Source organism: Hyla sarda, chromosome 7 (assembly GCF_029499605.1).
Source record: "Hyla sarda isolate aHylSar1 chromosome 7, aHylSar1.hap1, whole genome shotgun sequence".
Classification (NCBI taxonomy): domain Eukaryota; kingdom Metazoa; phylum Chordata; class Amphibia; order Anura; family Hylidae; genus Hyla; species Hyla sarda.
The window spans coordinates 37956457-37981238 of NC_079195.1; the positions used below are offsets into that span (position 1 = coordinate 37956457).

Below are 24782 nucleotides of genomic sequence, written 5' to 3' on the forward strand. Positions count from 1 at the left end.
CCAAAAAAAATTTATAAAAAATGTAATAAGAGTTTTGTATAAGCAAATATGGTATTAATAAAAAGTACAGATCACGGCGCAAAAAAATGAGCCCTCATACCACCGCTTATACGGAAAAATGAAAAAGTTATAGGTCTTCAAAATAGGGGGATTTTAAACATAATAATTTGGTTAAAAAGTTTGCAATTTTTTTTAAGCGCAACAGTAATAGAAAAGTGTATAATAATGGGTATCATTTTAATCGTATTGACCCAGAGAATAAAAAACACATGTCATTTTACCATAAATTGTACGGCGTGAAAACAAAACCTTCCAAAATTAGCAAAATTGCGGTTTTCTTTTTAATTTCCCCACACAAATAGTATTTTTTTTGGTTGCGCCATACATTTTATGGTAAAGTGAGTGATGTAATTACAACGGACAACTGGTCGCGCAAAAAACAAGCCCTCATACTAGTCTGTGGATGAAAATATAAAAGAGTTATGATTTTTTGAAGGGGAGGAGGAAAAAACGAAAATGTAAAAATAAAATGTCCTTAAGGTCCAAATGGGGTTAATGACTTTAATGCTTTATGTAATTTGGGAGACAAATGATCGGTGCAATGAGCAATATTCTTGATTTTTGCATGGATTTCGACCATAGGTGGTGAGGCTTGTGGATTAGTTGTTGTTGTAGTTACCTTAAAGTTATGATATATTCTCTTTTTCAGAGCAAGAAACATGCCAACAAGGTGCGGCTCTTTTACATGTTACACCCAGAGGACGGAGGACCGCCATCGAAAAAGCTTCGTCCAGACGACCCAGTAAGTGCATGAAAGTCACAAAGAGTTCTTTATACAGTATAAGGGTATGTGAGGGAGAATGCTTTATTATATTGGGAAAGTAGTTCTCACCGGAGACATTGGAAGTTTTTTATTCTTCAAAGACATTTAAAAGAGAGCTCATTGCAGAGTTTCCCAACCAGGGTGCCTCCAGCTGTTGCAAAACTACAACTCCCAGCATGCTGGGAGTTGTAGTTTTGCAACAGCTGGAGGCATCCTAGTAATGAAACACTGCCAAAGCCCAAGGGAAGTGCAATTCTTTAGCTATGGTTTCCCTTTAGGTTTTCTCCACTGTGTTTTTCCCCCTTTCCTAAGTGTTGGAAGCTGTTCTGGAATGCTGGGAATTGTACTTTTGCAGCAGCTGGAGGCTTATTGTAAACCAGGTTTCCAAATTATGCACCGATGTAGGAGAATGGAGTTTGTTATGTGTGACATGAATACCAGCGTAGGTTTTTAGCGCCCTGTGACTTGCCAGCTGTCTCCCCCTCTTTACAAAGTTTATGGAAAAAGTGTCGGGGTAGTTGGGTAGGGGGAGGGTAGGTGCGACCTAAACCAATGAGAATGTACTGACGTGATGACGTCAGAAGACGCCGCTTTGCAGATTGGAGAATTTGACATACAATAATAGTATACATATGGGGGGGGGGGAGTGACGTGGAGTAATTTTATTGGCTAGAATAAGTTAGTGTCCTGCACCTTGATAAAGCCGGTTCCTTCCGGCGAAACGTCGGGGGGGACACTATTGTATACATTTTAAATTGCAACCTCTAGTTCAGTGGTCTCCAACCTGCGGACCTCCAGATTTTGCAAAACTACAACTCCAAGCATGTAGGACAGCCGTTGGCTAAATTTTTGTTAGACTAGGCAGACTTAGGCTTCCTTCACTCTACAAAATCCTCCGTTTTTAAACATCCGTAGAAAGATCCGTGTGAAAATCAGCTGAAAACATCAGTAACAAAATTCTATACGTCCATTAGAAAATCCCATTGTAGTCTATGGGATTTTCAAATATCCGTATGAATCCGTTATAGTCCGTTATTGATAACGGACGTTAGTTTGTTATGGAAGATAGTTACGAAGAAATATTTCATGAACTATTTCTTCCGTAACTATCTTCCATAGCAAAGTAACGTCCGTTATCAATAACGGACTATAACGGATTCATACGAATATTAGAAAATCCCATAGACTATAATGGGATTTTCTAACGGACGTATAGAATTTTGTTACTGCCGTTTTCAGCTGATTTTCACACGGATCTTCCTACGGATGTTTAAAAACGGAGGATTTTGTAGTGTGAAAGCAGCCTAAGATTATGCCAGATTTTAGGGGGCGGCGTAGACTTTTTTCGGCACAGGCTTTTGAAAAATTAGCCAAACTTAAGCCATGCCTCCTTTCCACAAAGCAATTGCCCCTTTTAGATAAACTGGTGCATATGGTGCAAAGAGGGCAAACTTATTTTGGAAATTATGTGGTTTATCACTTTTTCAACAAATCTGGCTCAGGCAAATTCAGTTTTGGATACTTCCCCCATTGATTTTACATAAACTATTAAAATTAAACTATTTCATAATTTCCACAGTTTTAAAAGGACACTGAGTGCAAAATACTAGTGACATGTCGCCTTCCTTAAAGGGGTATTCCGGTGAAAACCTTTTTTCTTTTAAATCAACTGGTGCCAGAAAGTTAAACATATTTGTAAATCACTTCTATTAAAAAATCTTAATCCTTCCAGTACTTATTAGCTGCTGAGTGCTACAGAGGAAATTCATTTCTTTTTGGAACACTGATGACATCACAAGCACAGTGCTCTCTGCTGATATCTCTGTCCATTTTAGCAACCGTGCATAGCAAATGTATGCTAAGGGCAGCATGGTGGCTCAGTGGATAGCACTACTGCCTTGCAGTGCTGGGCCCTTCGGTTCAAACCCCACTAAGGACAACAATAAGTAAAGAGTTTTTATTAAAATGACGTCAGCAAAGAGCACTGTGCTTGTGATGTAATCAGAGAGAATTCCGAAAATAATTTCCTCTGTAGTATTCAGCAGCTAATAAGTACAGGAAGGATTAAGATTTTTTAATAGAAGTCATTTGCAAATCTGTTTAACTTTCTGGCACGAGTTGATTTAAAAGAAAAAAAGGTTTTCACCGGAGTACCCCTTTAAAGCGGTACTCCCGTGCAAACTTTTTTTTTTAAATCAACTGGTGCCAGAAAGTTAAACAGATTCGTAAATTACTTCTATTAAAAAAATCTTAATCCTTCCAATACATTTTATGGGCTGTATACTACAGAGAAAATGCTTTTCTTTTTTGGATTTCTCTGATGTCACAACCACAGTGCTCTCTGCTGACCTCTGCTGTCCATTTTAGGAACTGTCCAGAGCAGCATATGTTTGCTTTGGGGATTTTCTCCTGCTCTGGACAGTTCCAAAAATGGACAGCAGAGGTCAGCAGAGAGCACTGTGGTTGTGACATCAAAGAAATCCAAAAAGAAAAGCATTTCCTCTGTAGTATACAGCCCCAAAAAGTACTGGAAGGATTTAGATTTTTTAATAGAAGTAATTTACAAATCTGTTTAACTTTCTGGCACCAGTTGATTTAAAATAAAAAAAAAAGTTTTCCACGGGAGTACCCCTTTAACCCCTTAAGGACCCAGCCATTTTACACCTTAGGACCCGGCCATTTTTTGCACATCTGACCACTGTCACTTTAAACATTAATAACTCTGGAATGCTTTTAGTTATCATTCTGATTCCGAGATTGTTTTTTCGTGACATATTCTACTTTAACGTAGTGGTAAAATTTTTTGGTAACTTGCATCCTTTCTTGGTGAAAAATCCCCAAATTTGATGAAAAATTAGAAAATTTTGCATTTTTCTAACTTTGAAGCTCTCTGCTTGTAATGAAAATGGATATTCCAAATATTATTTTATTTTATTCACATATACAATATGTCTACTTTATGTTTGCATCATAAAATTGACGAGTTTCTACTTTTGGAAGACACCAGAGGGCTTCAAAGTTCAGCGGCAATTTTCCAATTTTTCACAAAATTTCCAAAATCACAATTTTTCAGGGACCAGTTCAGGTTTGAAGTGGATTTGAAGGGTCTTCATCTTAGAAATACCCCACAAATGACCCCATTATAAAAACTGCACCCCCCAAAATATTCAAAATGACATTCAGTCAGCATTTTAACCCTTTAGGTGTTTCACAGGAATAGCAGCAAAGTGAAGGAGAAAATTCACAATTTCCATTTTTTACACTCGCATGTTCTTGTAGACCCAATTTTTAAATTTTTACAAGGGGTAAAAGGAGAAAATTTATACTTCTATTTGTAGCCCAATTTCTCTCGAGTAAGCACATACCTCATATGTCTATGTAAAGTGTTCGGCGGGCACAGTAGAGGGCTCAGAAGGGAAGGAGCGACAAGGGGATTTTGGAGCGTACCTTTTTCTGAAATGGTTTCTGGGGGGCATGTCCCATATAGGAAGCCCCTATGGTGCCAGGACAGCAAAAAATACCCACATGGCATACCATTTTGGAAACTAGACCCCTTGAGGAACGTAACAAGGAATAAAGTGAGCCTTAATACCCCACAGGTGTTTCACGACTTTTGCATATGTAAAAAAAATTTAAAAAAATTTCAATAAAATGTGTGCTTCCCCCCAAATTTCACATTTTTGCAAGGGTTAATAGCAGAAAATAGCCCCCAAAATTTGTAACCCCATCTCTTCTGAGTATGGAGGTACCCCATAAGTTGACATGAAGTGTACTATGGGCGAACTACAATGCTAAGAAGAGAAGGAGTCATATTTGGCTTTTTGAGAGCAAATTTTGCTCGGGGGCATGTCGCATTTAGGAAGCCCCTATGGTGCCAGGACAACAAAAAATACCCACATGGCATACCATTTTGGAAACTAGACCCCTTGAGGAACGTAACAAGGGGTACAGTGAGCATTTACCCCCCACTGGTGTCTGTCAGATCTTTGGAACAGTGGGCTGTACAAAATTTTTTATTTGCGCAGCCCACTGTTCCAAAGATCTGTCAGACACCAGTGGGGTGTAAATGCTCACTGCACTCCTCATTACATTCCGTGAGGGGTGTAGTTTCCGAAATGGGGTCACATGTGTTTTTTTTTTTTGCGTTTGTCAAAACCGCTGTAACAATCAGCCACCCCTGTGCAAATCACCTCAAATGTACATGGTGCACTCTCCCTTCTGGGCCTTGTTGTGCACCCCCAGAGCACTTTGCGCCCACATATGGGGTATCTCCGTAGTCGGGAGAAGTTGCATTACAAATTGTGGGGGGCTTTTTTCCCTTTTACCTCTTGTCAAAATGAAAAGTATAGGGCAACACCAGCATGTTAGTGTAAAAAAAATTTTTTTTTTACACTGACATGCTGGTGTAGACCCCAATTTCACCTTTTCATAAGGGTTGAAAGGAGAAAAAGCCCCCCAAAATTTGTAAGGCAATTTCTCCCGAGTACGGCGATACCCCATATGTGACCCTAAACTGTTGCCTTGAAATACGACAGGGCTCCAAAGTGAGAGCACCATGTGCATTTGAGGCCTGAATTAGGGATTTGCATAGGGGTGGACATAGGGGTATTCTACGCCAGTGATTCCCAAACAGGGTGCCTCCAGCTGTTGCAAAACTCCCAGCATGCTTGGACAGTCAACGGCTGTCCGGCAATACTGGGAGTTGTTGTTTTGCAACAGCTGGAGGCTCCATTTTGAAAACAGTGATGTACCAGACGTTTTTCATTTTTATTGGGGAGGGGAGGGGGGGCTGTGTAGGGGTATGTGTATATGTAGTGTTTTTTACTTTTTATTTTATTTTGTGTAGTGTAGTGTTTTTAGGGTACAGTCACACGGGCGGGGGGGGGGGGGGGGGGTTACAGCGATTTTCCCGCTGCGAGTTTGAGCTGCCGCGCAAAATTTGCTGCATCGCAAACTTGCAGCCTGATACTCACTGTAAGCCCCCTGCCGATGTGAATGTACCCTGTACATTCACAAGGGGGGACCTCCAGCTGTTGCAAAACTACAACTCCCAGCATGCACAGTCTATCAGTGCATGCTGGTAGTTATAGTTTTGCAACAGCTGGAGGCACACGGGTTGGGAAACACTGAGTTAGGAAACAGACAATGTTTCCCAACCAGTGTGCCTCCTGTTGTTGCAAAACCACAACTCCCAAACATTCTCAGGCATGCTGGGAGTAGTAGTTCGGCAACATCTTTAGAGCCAGATGTTGCCGCACTACAACTCCCAGCATGCTTGGAGTTGTAGTTTGCAACATCTGGAGGACTACAGTTTGCAGTCCACTAATACAGTGGTTCCCAATCTGTGCCCTTCCAGATGTTGCAAAACTACAACTCCCAGTATGCCAAAACTGTCCAGGCATGCTGGGAGTTGTAGTTCTGCAACATCTGAAGGGCCAGATGTTACAGAACTACAACTCCCAGCATGCCTGGACAGTAAGGGCATGCTGAGAATGTGTAGTTTTGCAACATCTGGAAGGGCACAGTGGTCTCCAAACTGTGGACCTCCAGATGTTGCAAAACTGTAACTCCCAGCATGTCCAGACGCCAAGGGCTGTCTGGGCATGCTGGGAGTTGTAGTATATAGGGTCCCAATACAGCAATGCATGTCGCTTTACGGCGACGTGCATTGCTGTAAAGGGCCCGACCGCGGCTGAAGATCTACTCACCTGTCGCCCCCGCCACCATCTTCCTCGCCGGGATCCGGGTCTTCAGGGATGAGGTAAGTACCGGGGCCGGTCCCCAGCACTCCCCCGTCCCCCGCCGCATCCTCCGGTCTTCCTCCCGTCCTCTCCGGACTTCAAGGGGCCGGGCAGGACGGGAGGAAGTAACCGCCCCCCCTCCTGCGATTGGTCGGTTAACTAACCGAAGAATCGCAGGGGATCGGAGGAGGTGGCAGGCTTGCCACCTCGCTCCTATGCTTTAGCATGGTCCTGGCTGTCTGTGACAGCCGGGATCATGCGAAATTACCGGGCGGTCGGGTCCCAGAGACCCGATCAGCCCGGTATCGCCGCAGATCGCAAGGGCGATTTCCCTTGCGACTTGCGGCGATTGCCGACATGGGGGGCATACATGGCCCCCCTCGGCGTTTGCCCTGGATCCCTGCTGAAGGATTTCAGCAGGGATCCGCTTCCGATCTCCGCCGGGTGAGCGGCGGAGACCAGGAAAAGACATGACGTATGCATACGTCATGGGTCCTTAAGACCCAGGGTGTGATGGTGTATGCATACGTCATGGGTCCTGAAGAGGTTAAAGGGGTATTCCAGGCAAAACCTTTTTTTATATATATATCAACTGGCTCCGGAAAGTTAAACATATTTGTAAATTACTTCTATTAAAAAATCTTAATCCTTTCAATAGTTATTAGCTTCTGAAGTTCTCTGTCTAACTGCTCAATGACGATGTCACGTCCCGGGAGCTGTGCATGATGGGAGAATATCCCCATAGGAACTGCACAGCTCCCGAGACGTGAGTCATCAGAAAGCAATTAGACAGAAAACTACAACTCAACTTCAGAAGCTAATAACTATTGGAAGGATTAAGATTTTTTAATAGAAGTAATATACAAATCTGTTTAACTTTCCGGAGCCAGTTGATATATATAAAAAGTTTTGGCCTGGAATACCCCTTTAATATACCAGTGCTCATGTATTACTCAACTTGATTCTTCCCCGGGTGGGGTCAGGGGTCTCCTATCTATCAGCATTTATGGCAATTATGACAAATCCCTTTGGATAAAATGTGCAATATACTGATACGGTAACAAGTAGCTCTCATGATGCCAGGATTGCACTTGATAATGCAGGAAGGAACAGGGTGCAAATAGGTTGAATAGGGAAATAATATGATCTCCAGGTGGGAAATGAATGAGCGACTTGAGGTTCTTCCCCATTCCTGTCTGAACGCTCTGTGTTTGTGTATAGAGTAATCCTGAACTACTTGAGATATCGAGCATCTCTCTTATCTAGCCAGCTGGAGTGCTGGAGGCTGCCTATTCCCAATCTCTGCTGTCCTGTTAATAATGCACTAAGGATACATCTTATAATAACATCTAGAGAGTCTCCCCCAGGGAAGTATGGACAGACTTTGAAGCGGTTGAGTCAATGTTAGATTCTACAAACAAGAGTAACATTTGCGGCGCCTTCGTCTAGTATTTGTCAGCCCTCTCCGGAGAGTGTCTGGGAAGGAAAAGCTTTTCAGATCCCCTCCTAGAATAAAATCTGAATTCATTATAAACTAAAAACATGTTAAAAATCTGTAAATCCTGACAGCATTGTCTTCACATATTGTATTAAAAAGATGTCTGCTTAGTTTGTATCTTTGAGCCAACAATAAGAGTTGTCCAAATAGGTTAAGCCATTTAAAGGGGTACTCCAGTGGAAAACTTTTTTTTGTTTTAATCAACTGGTGCCAGAAAGTTAAACAGATTTGTAAATTCCTTCTATTAAAAAATCTTAATCCTTCCAGTACTTATTAGCTGCTGAAGACTACAGTGGAAATTATTTTCTTTTTGGAACACAATGGGGGAGATTTATCAAAGGATTTTTAGGCTAAGTTTTCACTTGGTTTTTTTCTGGAAGTTTTTGGAAAACTGCCAATGCAGTTTTTGAGCCAAAGTCAGATGTGGATCCATAAGGGAGGAAAAGTGTAAGTTCTTCCTTTATATGTCCTATTCCTTTTGAATACACTTCTGGCTTTGGCTCAAAAATCTCAGTGGCAGTTTTCCAAAAACTGCCAGAAGAAAAAATCAAGTGGAAACTTAGCCTTAGACTGGTTTTTCCTGTCTAAATTTGTTGCACAAGTCTAAATGTGTTACTTTTTTGAGACTTTTGCTTTAGAGGATTTTTAGAACATGAGGCATTCTGGTCTATTTTAGACGGAAAAATGCATTGGTGCTGAATTTATCAAAAGCGACTTTTGAGCGACAAGTCGCATTGGCTGAAAGTACGCTGAAATGTTAGACCATGCTGGAGCAGGTTTAAATACAGTCTAAATCCTAGATCCTGAAGTCAGTGTGCACAGAATTTATCAAGAGCCGTGCGACTTTTGATAAATTAGGCGCACAATAGACCGGCCTAACCCTCTGTAGTTTGGTCTATATTGATGCGGGACATAGACAGCTTTGATAAATATCCCCCAGTGCTCTCTGCTGACATCATGACCACAGTGCTCTCTGCTGACATCTTTGTCCATTTTAGGAACTGTCCAGAAGAGCATGTGTTTTCTATGAGGATTTTCTCCTACTCTTGACAGTTCTAAAAAGGGACAGAGGTGTCAGCAGAGAGCACTGTGGTCATGATGTCAGCAGGCAGCTCTGTGTTCCAAAAAGAAAAGAATTTCCTCTGTAGTATTCAGCAGCTAAGTCCTGAAAGGATTAAGATTTTTTTAATAGAAGTAATTTACAAATCTGTTTAACTTTCTGGCACCAGTTGATTAAAAAATAAAAGTTTTCCACCGGAGTACCCCTTTAACCCCTTAAGGACCAAGGGCGTACAGGTACGCCTTTGCTCCCTGGTACTTAAGGACCAAGGGCGTACCTGTATGCCCGTGGGAATTTCGGTCCCCGCCGCGCGCCAGGCGGGGATCGCGCCGGGGTGACTGCTAATATCTATCAGCAGGCACCCCGCGCAAATGCCCAGGGGGGTCATTAGACCCCCCCATGTCGGCGATCGGCGCAAATCGCAAGTGAATTCACACTTGCGATTTGCGCCGATTCCGGGTCATACGGGTCTATGGTGACCCGGTGACCCGGAATAGAAGGGGGATCGCGGGTGTCCTAGACACCCACGATCCCCCTGTAGCGATAGGAGTGAGGTGGCAGGGTTGCCACCCCTCCTATCTCTGCTATTGGTGGTCTAGACGCGACCACCAATAGCAGATCGGGGGCGGAGGGGTTTACTTTCGGTTTCCCCGTCCTGCCCTCCCACAATAGGCGGGGCAGGACGGGGAAACCGACAGAGACCGGCGCCGAAGATCCACTTACCCATCGGCGACGGCAGCGGCGACGATCAGCGGCACCAGCGGGCGACGAACGGCGGAAGAAGAGGAACGCGACGCAGCTCCCTGGATCCAACGGAAGTCGGTGAGTTACTTAGCAACATCTGGAGGGCTACAGTATGAGACCACTATAGTGGTCTCTAAACTGTAACCCTCCAGATGTTGCAAAACTACAACTCCCAGCATGCCCAGAGAGCTGTTTAGGCTTGCTGGGAGTTGCAGTTTTGCAACAGCTGGAGGTCTACAGTTTGAGACCACTGCAAAGTGATCTCTATACTGTGCACCTCCATATCTTGCAAAACTACAACTCCCAGCATGCCCAGACAGCAGTTTGCTGTCTGGGCATGCTGGGAGTTGTAGTTTTGCAACATCTGGAGGTCCACAGTTTGGAGACCACTATGCAGTGGTCTCTAAACTATAGCTCTACAGATGTTGCAAAACTGCAACTCCCAGCAAGCCTAAACAGCTCTCTGGGCATGCTGGGAGTTGTAGTTGCGATCCCTCGTGCTGTTGCATAACTACATCTCCCAGCATGCCTTGCGGCGATAAGTACATGCTGGGAGTTGAAGTTTTGCAACAGCTGGAGGCACACTGGTTGGAAAATACTGAGTTAGGTAACAGAACCTAACTGAAGGTTTTCCAACCAGTGTGCCTCCAGCTGTTGCAAAAGTACTGTTTGGGAATCACTGGCATAGAATACCCCTATGTCCACCCCTGTGCAATCCCTAATTTAGTCCTCAAATGCGCATGGCGCTCTCTCACTTCAGAGCCCTGTCGTATTTCAAGGAAACAGTTTAGTGCCACATATGGGGTATCTCCGTACTCAGGAGAAATTGCACTACTAATTTTGGGGGCTTTTTTTCCTTTTACCCCTTATGAAAAAGAAAAGTTGGGGTCTACACCAGCCTGTTAGTGTAAAAAAAATTTTTTTTTTTACATTAACATGCTGGTGTTGTCCTTTATTTTTTATTTTCACGGGAGGTAAAAGGAAAAAAAGACCCCCAAAATTTGTAACGCAATTTCTCCTGAGTACGGAGATACCCCATATGTGGGCGTAAAATGCTCTGCGGACGCACAACAAGGCTCAGGAGTGAGAGCGCACCATGTACATTTGAGGCCTAAATTGGTGATTTGCACAGGGGTGGCTGATTTTACAGCGGTTCTGACATAAGTGCAAAACAATAAATACAGACATGTGAACCCATTTTGGAAACGACACCCCTCACGGAACGTAACAAGGGGTATAGTGAGCCTGAACACCCCACAGGTGTTTGACAAATTTTCATTAAAGTTGGATGGGAAAATGAAAAAAAAAATGTTTTTCACTAAAATGCTGGTGTCACCCTAAATTTTTCATTTTCACAAGGGAAAATAAAAAAAAGCCCCCCAAAATTTGTAACCCAATTTCTTCTGAATAAGAGCATACCCCATATGTGGATGTAAAGTGCTCTATGGGTGCACTACAATGCTCAGAAGAGAGGCCATTGGGATTTTGAAGAGAAAATTTGTCCGGAATTGAAAGCCACTTGTGTTTACAAAGCCCCCATGGTACCAGAACAATGGACCCCCCCATATGTGACCCCATTTTGGAAACTACACCCCTCATGTAATGTAATAAGGGGCGCAGTGAGCATTTACGCCCCACAGGTGTCTGACAGATTTTTGGAACAGTAATCCGTGAAAATGAAAAATGTAATTTTCCATTTGCACAGCCCACTGTCCCAAAGATCTGTCAAACGCCAGTGGGGTGTAAATGCTCACTGCACCACTTATTAAATTCTGTGAGGGGTGTATTTTCCAAAATGGGGTCACATGTGGGGGGGGTCCACTGTTCTGGCACCACGGGGGGGCTTTGTAAATGCACATGGCCCCTGACTACCATTCCAAACGAATTCTCTTTCCAAAAGCTCAATGGTGCTCCTCCTCTTCTGAGCATTGTAGTTCGCCCGTAGTGCACTTCAGGTCCACTTATGGGGTACCTCCATACCCAGAAGAGATGGGGTTACAAATTTTGGGGGGTATTTTCTGCTATTAACCCTTGCAAAAATGTGAAATTTGGGGGGAAACACACATTTTAGTGAAAAAAATATATATATTTTTTTACATATGCAAAAGTCGTGAAACCCGTGTGGGGTATTAAGGCTCACTTTATTCCTTGTTACGTTCCTCAAGGGGTCTAGTTTCCAAAATGGTATGCCATGTGCTTTTTTTTTGCTGTTCTGGCACCATAGGGGCTTCCTAAATGCGACATGCCCCCGAGCAAAATTTGCTCTCAAAAAGTCAAATAGCACTCCTTCTCTTCGGAGCATTGTAGTTCGCCCGTAATGCACTTCATGCCAACTTATGGGGTGCCTCCATACTCAGAAGAGATGGGGTTACAAATTTTGGAGGGTATTTTCTGCTATTAACCCTTGCAAAAATGCGAAATTTGGGGGGAAACACATTTTAGTGAATTTTTTTTAAATTTTTTTTACATATGCAAAAGTCGTGAAACACCTGTGGGGTATTAAGGCTCACTTTATTGCTTGTTACGTTCCCCAAGGGGTCTAGTTTCCAAAATGGTATGCCATGTGGGTTATTTTTGCTGTTCTGGCACCATAGGGGCTTCCTAAATGCAACATGCCCCCCAAAAACCATTTCTGAAAAACGTACTCTCCAAAATCCCCTTGTTGCTCCTTCGCTTCTGAGCCCTCTACTGCGCCCGCCGAACACTTTACATAGACATATGAGGTATGTGCTTACTCGAGAGAAATTGGGCTACAAATATAAGTATACATTTTCTCCTTTTACCCCTTGTAAAAATTCAAAAATTGGGTTTACAAGAACATGCGAGTGTAAAAAATAAAGATTGTGAATTTTCTCCTTCACTTTGCTGCTATTCCTGTGAAACACCTAAAGGGTTAAAACACTTACTGATTGTCATTTTGAATACTTTAGGGGGTGTAGTTTTTATAATGGGGTCATTTGTGGGGTATTTCTAATGGGAAGACCCTTCAAATCCACTTCAAACCTGAACTGGTCTCTGAAAAAAAGCGAGGTTCAAAATTTTGTGAAAAATTGGAAAAGTGCTGCTGAACTTTGAAGCCCTCTGGTGTCTTCCAAAAGTAAAAACTCATCAATTTTATGATGCAAACATAAAGTAGACATATTGGAAATGTGAATAAAATAAAAAAATATTTTGAATATCCATTTTCCTTACAAGCAGAGAGCTTCAAAGTTAGAAAAATGCAAAATTTTCTGATTTTTCATCAAATTTTGGGATTTTTCAGCAAGAAAGGATGCACGTTACCACAAAATTTTACCACTATGTTAAAGTAGAATATGTCACGAAAAACAATCTCGGAATCAGATTGATAACTAAAAGCATTCCAGAGTTATTAGTGTTTAAAGTGACAATGGTCAGATGTGCAAAAAACGCTCTGGTCCTAAGGTGTAAAATGGCCTGGTCCTTAAAGGGTTAAAGGGAATTCGTTATCACTTTCATGCTGCCCAATCCATGAGTCATCAGGGTGGTCCCCAGTGGCTTCTGCCTGCGCCATCGGACTTGTTCCCCAACAGGAAAACATATGCTACATTTATATACAAACTGTAAATACATTTGGATCATTTTCAAATTCTTCCTAGCCATGTCCCCTCCTTTTCTAGACCAGGGTGTCACATCAGGCAGCTCACCCACAGCCCCTTTCCCTGCCTTTTTGAATAGTCATCTCAAGCGACGGATTCTCAACTGAACAGCAGTCCCTACTCTGCTTAAGGTACACGGTGTAGAAATGTCAAAATAAAAAGCAAACACAATACAGATGTCAGGGAACAATTTGGGACACAACAGGTTAAACCAAAGCAAAAACTAGGGAGCATAAAACAGATAACAGCAAACTGACAGACAAAGAAAGCAGAGGTAAACAGGCCAGAGTCAGAGCTAGAAGGTTACACAGTACCAAAACACTAAGCAAAGGGGTAGTCAAAGAACAAGCCAAATGTCAGGAAAACCAGAGACTAGAATAATAAATGCAGGAAAGGGGTAGTGCTTGGAGAAATCTCTCTATCACAAGCAACATGCAGAGAACAACTGAGGTATTTATAGGCCAGCTCAGCAGGGTGTAGATGCCAATGCAGTACACCATTGGTTAGTAGTCCACGCCTCCTGATTGGGCCAGCTGTCGTCATGGCAATGAGCAATGATGCAGCTGAAGACAGGAGGGATTGGAACTTCAAACAGAGCCACAGGCAGAAACACCCATTACACAGGGCTTCCAAAACTATTTTACTGGGGGGTTCATCAAACAGTCCATGGCATGCCTGGGCCTCACCATATGTTGTGAAAGAATTAATATTACTCAGTCTAATTTTTATTAGATTTTTTATATTTTTTATAATTTTTTATCTAAACTCCACATAACAATAAAGTACAAAATGTGTCAACAATGTTGCTAAACCAGGTATTGCTGCAGCCAGGGAAAAGATCGTATGGCTTATAGACACTTTTGGGGAAAAAACGGTCTCCCCAGCTGCATTTGCCAAACAACTAGGGGGCCCCTTACTGATTAGACCCACCTCACAGTGTGAGAAGCACTGGTCTAGACACTTTTCAGATCTGTTCATTGGATGAAGCAGCCTTTGTACATGCATTTAATGTAGGCAACAAACTCCACTACAATACATAGTGTATTAGGACCTCTAGGCTATCCCTGACATCCACCGTTGAGTTCAGAGTGTATAATGCTTTGTTCTACCAGATAAGCTACTGCCAAAAATTTGTAGCAACAGAATATTCTCCTTCCTGCTATTCAAAAGATTGGGCATGTGATCTACACACCTTGCCTGGCTCCAGCACCGCCTCCATCTTTTCAGCTGCAGCATCAGTGCTAACACCTCCTGGCAGTGGGGAATTTTAACTGTGCAGTTGTTCTATTCGGTGCCCATGATAGTGGCTCTTACCCTACACTCACAATCCTGTACATAGTTCCTTCTGTCACCTGACCTGTGTATCATCACTTCTGCTTGTGACATGCCTGCTTTCTTGTACTTTGCTTGTCCTGACTCTGCCTCTGGTTTGTGATTTTGTGCTACACTGCCCTCTTGGTTTCTGACTTCTGGCTTGGTTTCTGTCCCTGGTTAATTCATTTTGTTCTGATTTTGTACTTTATGGGGGAAATTTATCAAAACCTGTCCAGAGGAAAAGTTGCTGAGTTGCCCATAGCGACCAATCAAATCGCTTCTTTCCTTCTTTACAAGGCCTTTTGCAAAATAAAAGAAGCAAACCCATTGGTTGCTATAGGCAATGGAGCAAATTTTCCTCTGGACAGGCTTTAATAAATTTACCCTATCTGTCTATGTGTTGCTGACCTGGCCTAATGTCACCGAAATGCCACCCGAGTGTTCGGCCGAAGATCTTAACGTTAATAGTAGAGATTGATATTTAGAGTGGAGAGTTTACTAAACTGTGAGGAGCTTTCACCACAAAAATGGATTTGATTAACGTGGTTTGTTAAAGGAGTACGCCGGTGAAAACCCTTTTTCTTTTAAATCAACTGGTGCCAGAAAGTTAAACAGATTTGTAAATTACTTCTATTAAAAAATCTTAATCCTTCCTGTACTTATTAGCTGCTGAATACTACAGAGGAAATTCTTTTCAGAATTCTCTCTGATTACATCACGACAACAGTGCTCTTTGCTGACATCATTATAATAATAACTGTTTATTTATTGTTGTCCTTAGTGGGATTTGAACCAAAGGCCCCAGCACTGCAAGGCAGCAGTGCTAACCACTGAGCCACCATGCTGCCCTTAGCATACATCTGCTATGCACGGTTGCTAAAATGGACAGAGATGTCAGCAGAGAGCACTGTGCTCGTGATGTCATCAGTGTTCCAAAAAGAAAGGAATTTCCTCTGTGGCATTCAGCAGCTAATAAGTACTGGAAGGATTAAGATTTTTTAATAGAAGTAATTTACAAATATGTTTAACTTTCTGGCACCAGTTGATTTAAAAGAAAAAAGGTTTTAACCAGAATACCCCTTTAAAGGGTGGTTTGTATGAGATACATATGTTTCCATGGCAACAGACTACAAGCAAATCCTATGTAGTCTGATCCTGCTGTCATAAATTACTCCGCTCCCTCTACTCTTCCTAAACAGCAGAAAAAAATGGGGTAGATTAAAGGGAGTAACTCATTACTGTTGGATTGGTCTGAAGACGACTTTTTGTTGTCCATAGTTTTAGCAGCATGGGAGCTGTGTACAAGAAACAAAAACATTTCAAAATTGTTCTTGCAACAGAGAAAAATAAATGTGTAAGATTGTTTGGCAGAAATCTTCCAAAATTTCAATATTTTTGGTAAAATGGTAAAAACACAGTGTTTTGCACAATTTCTGAAATAGTATAAAAAATGCTACAGTATTACAATGGAACCACAACAAAATCACAATGTGTGAACACAGCCTAAGTGTAGATCATCTTTATTGAGCTTAATTTACTTAACATTCACCCATCAGAAAGCAAATATTACCGCATACGGTGTAAATATATACCATCATTTCTTTACCATAAAAGATTTATACAGTATATCTGTAGTGAACTTCCACTCCATTTATTAATGATCAGCACTCATGAACACCTCATAAAAGCTTTACACAGTCCATGGGGCTGGTAATGAAATCTTATTTCTCCCTGCTAGATATGCTAAGACTCCATCCATATGGAGAACAAGAAATCCAGAAATTACAAGCTATTCTGGCTTCACTCAGTTTTATGGATCTTTAAAGGCACACACGCTTCCTAACAACTCCTTGCAAATGTATCCAGCAAACTTATTTTTGCCATGCTATTGCACAATAATGTTCAGATGGGGTCAATGGCAGATCTACTGTATATAAATGTCTGTGGCATACATAAGACCAGCCTTCTCCCTAGCCTTGCAACTAGTACATCATTCTTTGTTGTTTACCTCTCCCAAATATTCTGTCCTTAGTTAGTATACCTTTGTTCTAAGATTTCCTTCTCTTAAATTTCTCTTAAATTTCTCTTTTTCGTTATCTTTGCATGTCCTCCCACTTGAACCCTCTATACATCATAAGACTGGCCTTGTATTAGAACATAATCTTTCTAATATAATCATGATTGGGGGATAGGTCTGTCAGGACCGACTGGGGGAGACAGGGAGATAGAGCCCTTAACTGACCCTAAAATTTCTCTCCCTGCCTACTTGCCCATCCAACCTAAACGATGGATCGACAACTGGCCGCCGGTTCCTTCCTGCGCTAAAGTGCAGAGGAGTAAAAACACATATATAAGGTTGGTCACAGGCCAGAAACAGAAAATTACTAGACAACAAGATATAACAGACAGGATACAAATTCCAACAGGGAAGAATATAAACAGGCAAACTAATCAGAAACATAGGACACTGTTCACAAACAGGTACAAGTAAAAAGGACAAAGATCAGATCAACCAAACAGGATATAAATATATCCTGTTCACACTGGACACAAGACTAGGAAACTGATGAGTCAGGATAGACTCCATGAACAAACAGGAATTATAACATATAGAACAGAGGCAGTACTAGACCAGAACCAGATGAGTCTGAATAGACTCCAGAATACCAAACAGGAATATAACATACAGAGCACAGGTAGCAAGCAAGACTCAGACATAGTGTGAACAGATACATAACAGAAAGGATATACAAATCCTAAAACCGACTAATCAAACACAGATTAAAATCTACTATAAGCATGCCACATAACCATGGCTAAAACCAGAACATGCAAAGTGCATGCTAAAGCAAAAATAGTAGATTTAAAAGTCAAACAAAGAGTGTTTCACCAAGAGCTCCGTAGCAGCATGTCAAGCATGAAAGCATGTCAATCACCAGACTGAGCTGGCCTTATCTAGACACACCCAAAGAGCTATTGGATGAAAGGGTAAAAGCTTTAACTATTCCCTGGAACATGAAACTATTCAGGCCACCATAATCAAACGGCAGTCTGATTATAACCCAAGACAGACATTACAAGGTCACAGTAGCTCACTCCTCCTTTGCCACAGACATCATGCTTCTAACTTTACCTTACATCCATATCCTGCTATCTGTACTGGAAGCTGATATCAATTTTTTCAATGTGTTTTTTTCTCCTTTTTTTTTGCAATGTTGAAAAAGACACCAATGGACCAATGCATTTACATATACACCTCTGCTCTCTTCTGCCAGGTTTAGACTGTAGATTTATGGATCGGAGTTGCCTGAGCCTTTCTATCTACTGTTATCCTCTTCTTTGCAAATGTGTTATACAGTGTTATAAATAATAGATTTAAACCTGAGTAGTGGGCCTGGAGCAAACATTCCAATGGAGATACACCTGACAGACTTTACCCTGACCAAAAGACATGTTTTTTTTTACTTTTCACCTGATTGAAGGGATAACAAGATTTCTGGGCCCCTTAGCAAACCTGAGCTATTTTAGACCTCCGATTGGGCCAGATATACAGAATGTGTCCTGTTTGGAGTCAACCTACAAAGTTTTCTAAAGTCTTAAGGGGTTTTTACTAACTCAGAAACTGCTTAAGTGAACATCTTCAGTACACATAACTCGTTCAATACCATTTACCCTCTGCTATCAATGATCTAAAGTACTGTTTCTTGAAACTATTTAAAACTGTGCCTCCAGTATGTGTAAGATGTTCAGTAACAGTTACCTTTTATGCTGCAAAACCCTTTTAGTTCCGATATTCTGATTTACAATGCACTTAATATCACGGGCCTTCCATGCACCACCAGCCAGGACACCATCACCAGGAAGTGCCCAAGGGGATTAAGACTATATACCGGTAGTGTAGCCCCTCACCCATGACAACATTGTGGCAACTCTAGGGAACACATTTTGGGTCCAAACACCCACACTAGCCACCCATGACCTCTCTGCTGTTGAGGGAGGGACCCTACACCACACCACCACACTCTCCCTGGAGAACAAAATCCAAGCGACATTGAAAGGACAAAATGATATGACTTGTGGACATACTCACTGGACATTTAGGGCTTTGTTCACCTATTTGGTAATGAAATACTGGCCATTGCTATGATAAAAGTTATATTCTACTCATAAACATCCAAAATAAAAGGGCAAATCAAACATCATAAACTAGATGAACATAAAAGTTGTGTAGTTCTCTTATTGTCAGTGTGGTCTTGTCTCGGCAGCTGCCCAGCTCCTCCCTCTTTGCAGAAACGACACATCATCCTCTCAGAAGGTGTGGCTGGATCTTGTATTTGAGCTCTAGCCCTGCCCTCTGAGGGATATCACCACCCCTGACCAGCCCCTACTGCCTACATCACCCTTTCCTTGTCATATACACATATGCATTTATATTTTATTTATTTATTTGAACATTTCGGGAAGAATGAAGTGTGTTTATTCCATGCCACAGGGAGAGGAGCAAACAGGAAATGAATGCCGGGTGCTGAAGACTATTCTGCTCTGTAGAGCTATGTTCTGCAGCAGCTTTGGCTGGGGAACTGGCAGGATTGCTGTGGAAGGGGAGTAGGCAAGGAAGATGAACTGAGGGAAGGCAATGCCTTCTAGGAATTGTAGTACTGAGCAACTGTTCAATAAGTAGGATAAGTAGAGTGATTTCTGAAATGCTTATCATATAGGGCTTCAGTCACCCATTTGATAAGGAAATACAGGCTATCGCTATGATGAAAGGTTTATTCTTCTAAACATCCAAAATAAAAGGGCACATCAAACACCATAAACTAGATGAACATAAAAGGATCCGCCACGTGGCCTAACGTAAGTTTTGAGTAAATGTCTTTTTCCCAGGCATGTAACATATCACTTGATATAATTTGTCTATCCTCCAGGGTCTCTGCGCTCTTACTATCCTGCTTACAACAAGGAGGTGTCTAATAATGATGATATAGACTTTCTGTAAGCAGCCGCTCATTACGCTTTGTGTTGTCTTTCCTCCAGGGCATCTAGTTTTATGAGTCTTATTGCTCTATGTTTTCCTTTTCTGCGGATTATAGAAGTGACAATGAGGATATGACAATTCCCTCCTCACCCCCGCACTTTGGGAAGATCTCGTATTATCATAAAGATGTCTTTCTGGTCATGGTCAGTGAGTTTTGTAGACAAGAGTCATTCAAATTAAATGAGTGTAAATGTGTTTTAGAATGTGAACGGACGCGCCATACTAAATATATATTGATCATTAGATTTTCATTATGACGTTACAGATTGCTCATCGCATGGTGTGAATTACCGGTGATGGGTGAACTCAATTATGTATAGAAAGTGCGCACATTTTTCCTGATAATAAACAGTGCTTGTTAGGGGGATGAGAATGGATACTGAACTTGGGAAAGCCAAAAATGTGGATGAGCTTCTTTCAAATTTTTGGTGATGTTTCTATTTTTCACGTATATGTGTATAAATATATACATTTTTTCCAACTCTTCCTTTTCAGTAGCCTCCCCCGATCATCATAGGCAGGGGTGACGCCTAAATCACCCTCTTCCTGTCATATACACATATGAAAATATGTTTCTTTATTTGGATATTTAGGGAAGAATGAAGTATGTTTATACATGCAGATCAGTGTTAAACAATGTCACAGGCAGAGGAGCACACAGGGAAGGAATACCAGGTGCTGCAGACTGTTCTGCTCTGTAGAGAAATGTTCTCCAGCAGGCAGATTGCAAGAACTGGAAGGATTGGTGTAGGAGAGGAATAGGGAGATTTCTGACATGCTTAGCATTTAGGGCTTTACTTACCTATTTGCTAATCAAATACTGTCCATTGCTATATATATATATATATATATATATATAAAAAAAAAAAAAAAACAAAGGATATCCTTTGTTTTGCTACTGGTCATCAGAGCTTGCACCTACAGTTGGATTTCAACACCTTCAATATGGATGCATCTTCCATCTCCTTACCAACAGGTACTGTGGCACCAACTACAACATCTACATACTCAGATGGGGACATTGACAGACTTCTGTCCTGTGTTGATGGGGACGCTACTTTCCTTCATACCCCTTCTGTTAACGATATTCAACGTCTATATGAAATGGAATCTCGCAAAATGTTGTCTTTAACCTTACATCTTACCACCTTGGGCGAATATTTTAAAACCCAAAGGATTCCCCGTGGCCTTAGGGTACAACCACAGGACAATGCATATACAAGTGACCCAGAATACCGGACCAAATATGAATCTATTGCTAATCGATTCTCTCTTGAACTTATTTTGCTTAATATCGACTTTCTCCAGAGAGACATTGTTACTACACGCACTAAAATGACTTCACTGGAGGATACTTTAAAATCATCCTCCTCCTCCACTGAGGTTGATACCTTTATGCAAAAACAAATTGGCTCCCTCCAAAAATCGAGGAGCGAGCAAGAGAACTTTAAACGCCATAAATGGCACAGGGACAGCCTTGACTATGAGAATGCCCGTGTGTACACATGGAATGATGTCACCAACAAACGTTCCAAGCGGATTAGAGACTTTATGAATCAGGACATTCGGACTGCACAAACCTCTTCTTCAACGGACACTACCACCGGCCCACATGGACTTAAACATAATAGCCAGTCTTTTTTAGGACCTCGTCCACCTTTAAGCGACCCACCAGACGGGGAGGAAGCAAACAATGGAGGCGTAGGAAGAACAAGGGGACGTCCCCCCAAAGCCCAACCAGTGAAAGTGACCACGAAACGTCAAAACAAAACGTGGTAAATATTTCTTCAACTAATTTGTCTCATGATCAACTTGATGTTTTGAGTAAAGGTTTAAATTTTTGCCCCGCTAACAGAGTAGATTGGTTTTCTCTTGAAATTGATTTACAACAGTTTTTTCGTAAACTGAAACTGCGGCTCTGGTTCTCTGACCCCAACCATGCTCTTGTGGGGCCTGGAACCACACCCGCAGAATCAGCTAAGATTTCCTTTAAATTTGATGATTTTGCTTTACCCAAGAAAAGTAAATTTACTCCTACTGTTAACAACAGTATACTTGATACTTTCTGTACTTTTGTTAACCAAGATGTTGCTACACTAAGATCTAGTCCGGGTCAACTTAAGCATCCTAACCTTACTTCCCAGCAAATCTTAGCCTTACAATCCTTTATGCAGGACCATAATTTGATTTTAAAACCTGCCGACAAAGGAGGCGCAATAGTTGTCCTCGACCGCAGCAAATACATTTGCGAGGCCTTACGCCAGCTTAATGACCACAGTACATATAAACAACTGTCCAGAGACCCTATCAATGATATTGAACGTAAATTAGCAGCTATACTTACTCCTGCTCTCGACCAACAATTGATTGACGATAACCTTTGTTCTTTTCTGATGGTTTCGCACCCGGTGACACCAATTCTCTACCTATTACCCAAAATTCATAAGTCCTTGGTGGACCCTCCCGGACGACCAATTGTCTCCGGGAGGGACTCCATCACTAGTCATGCCTCCATTTTTCTTGACCAGCTTCTACGCCCATATGCCACTCGTGCTAAATCATTCCTTAGAGACACCTCTGATTTTCTATTAAAACTTGAATCAGTACCATTACCGAGGGATGTCACACTAGCATCCCTCGATATAGTGTCCCTGTACACCTCAATCCCCCATGCGGAAGGCATCGCAGCAGTCACTCACGCTATCACTCCTGATTTCTCTTTACCTGAAACTCAGTTTATTATCTCTCTTCTCGATTTTGTTCTCTCTAACAACTATTTTTTGTTCAATGACACATTTTATGCACAAATCGCCGGAACCGCCATGGGGACCAATGTGGCCCCAACGTACGCCAACATCTTTGTTGCGTCGCTGGAAGAGTCACACGTCTATGTATCCCACCACTTCAGCCAAGTGCTGGGGTGGTGGCGATACATCGACGATGTGTTCCTCATTTGGTGCGGTTCCGACGAGTCTCTGCTTTCTTTTCAGTCTTTCCTTAACTCTATCTGTCCACACATTCAGTTTACTCTCAATTTCTCTCACTCTTCTATTCAGTTTCTAGACACCTTGGTCTCTGTTAGCGAAGGCACACTAACCACCAGTCTCTTTACCAAACCCACTGATTGTAACTCGATTCTCCACTTTTCTAGTCATCATCCACGCCCCATGATTAAGTCTCTTCCCCGCAGCCAGATGGTTAGGGCCCGTAGGATCGTCAGTGACCAACATCTGATCTCTGACACACTGGATAAGATGGCCTCCAATTTCTCTAAACGGGGTTACCCCAAAAAACTTACTGCACAATGCAAACAGGAAGTCCTAGCGATGGACCGTCAGTCCCTGATTCATCAACCAAAAACTAAGTCCCCCTCTAACCGCATTGCATTTGTCACACAGTTTTGCGACAAATCCAGTCAAATTTCATCCATTATCCGACAACACTGGCCCCTACTCAAACAGGCTTTCCCACATATTCAAGAGTTCCAAGTACCACCTCTCATGTCATATAGAAGACCACCCAACTTACGTGACAGGCTTGTTAAGGCAGATGTGGCAGATAAATCCCGCACAGGACAACGCTACCTGACAGTGAGAAGCAGAGGCAGCTATCCATGCTGTCACTGCATCAACTGTCCCAAAATGATAAAAGGTCCCACTTTTCTACACCCCAACTCCGGTAAAATTTATACGTTGAGACATTACCTCACATGTACCTCCAGTTCTGTCATTTACGCTTTACTCTGTCCCTGCAATCTTTTGTATGTGGGGGAAACAACCGGTGAGTTCCGTACCAGATTCAATCAACACCGGTACACAATCCGCAAGGGGAGATTGGATCTCCCAGTCCCGAAACACTTTATTGAGTCCGGCCATTCTGAACGTGATTTACGTTTTGTACTTCTCGACCATATTCCTCCTCTCAAAAGAGGTGGTAACCGAATGGCCTTACTACATAAACGAGAACTATGGTGGATCTTTGAATTAAAATGTCTTAAACCTAACGGCCTGAATATTGATTTTCCTATTTCTAACCTCTAAGTTACCCCAGACACTCTGTTGTCTTGTAGATTGCCCCCCTGAGTATGTATGTTTACATATTGCCATTCGAGATGATTTATCTCCTCCTTTTATTTCCTTCTTACAGAGACGGCGGAACGGATCCTGCGTGACCTATATTCACCTGCTCCTCTCACCTTGAACAGCAACCGGAAAAACTTCATCAGTTCTATTTTATTTCATTTTTTGCCTTCATTATTCTTTTTTATGCATTATTTTTATTTACTTTTTATTCTCCTATATTTTTCCTATACTTATATGGCCTGCTTTTCATGTCTGTCGTTTTCCCCTGTTGCAATTTCTTAACCGCAGTGGTGGAGCATATTTTCTATATTCTAATTGGTGCACCCCTTACTTACCTTCATTATAGGTGGGCCAGCGACGTGTGCGAGTACTTGATGGACACTTCTGGCGTGGGCATCAAATAAAGGCCACCCTCAGTGACTGGGGTTTGGTGGGCAGGACTCCCCTATCTATATAGAGGTAGTCCCTTCCCTCCATCTGTATGTTGGGGATCCTTTCGGCAGGTCTCCCAACTCCCTAGAGAGGGTCCAGAGTGCAGTGTCCAGTATGCATGGTTCTGCTTGTGTGGCCCCATTTATCCATTGCTGTCTGTGCTAGGCGAGAGATATATATAAGACTTTTCGCCCTTACACAGTACAACAACTATTTTTAGGTGCACCCCTATTCATACTCCTGCTGCTCCGCCACTTCTTTATTACCTTCTTTATTATTTTCTCTTATTTTTCTTATTTTTTTTATTTTTGCCCTTTCAGCTGCCCTCAACAATAATGGCCAGACATGCTTCCTTGCTCTCTCTGCGCATGCGCATGTGATACCCACTCACTGCGCGTGCGCGACATCCCCCCATGCCCGAACTGCAGTCTCC

At 42.1% G+C, this 24782-nt stretch overlaps 1 protein-coding gene across 3 annotated transcripts in view; it reads left to right on the forward strand.

The window, feature by feature from the left end:
* Positions 1 to 24782, forward strand: part of ZMAT4 (zinc finger matrin-type 4) — a 463404-nt gene that overhangs the window by 120420 nt on the left and 318202 nt on the right. For all 3 annotated transcript variants that reach the window (XM_056530936.1, XM_056530937.1, XM_056530938.1), the window contains exon 3: positions 710 to 802. In XM_056530936.1, coding sequence (XP_056386911.1) covers positions 710 to 802 — 93 coding nt within the window. The remainder of the gene's footprint in view (positions 1 to 709; positions 803 to 24782) is intronic.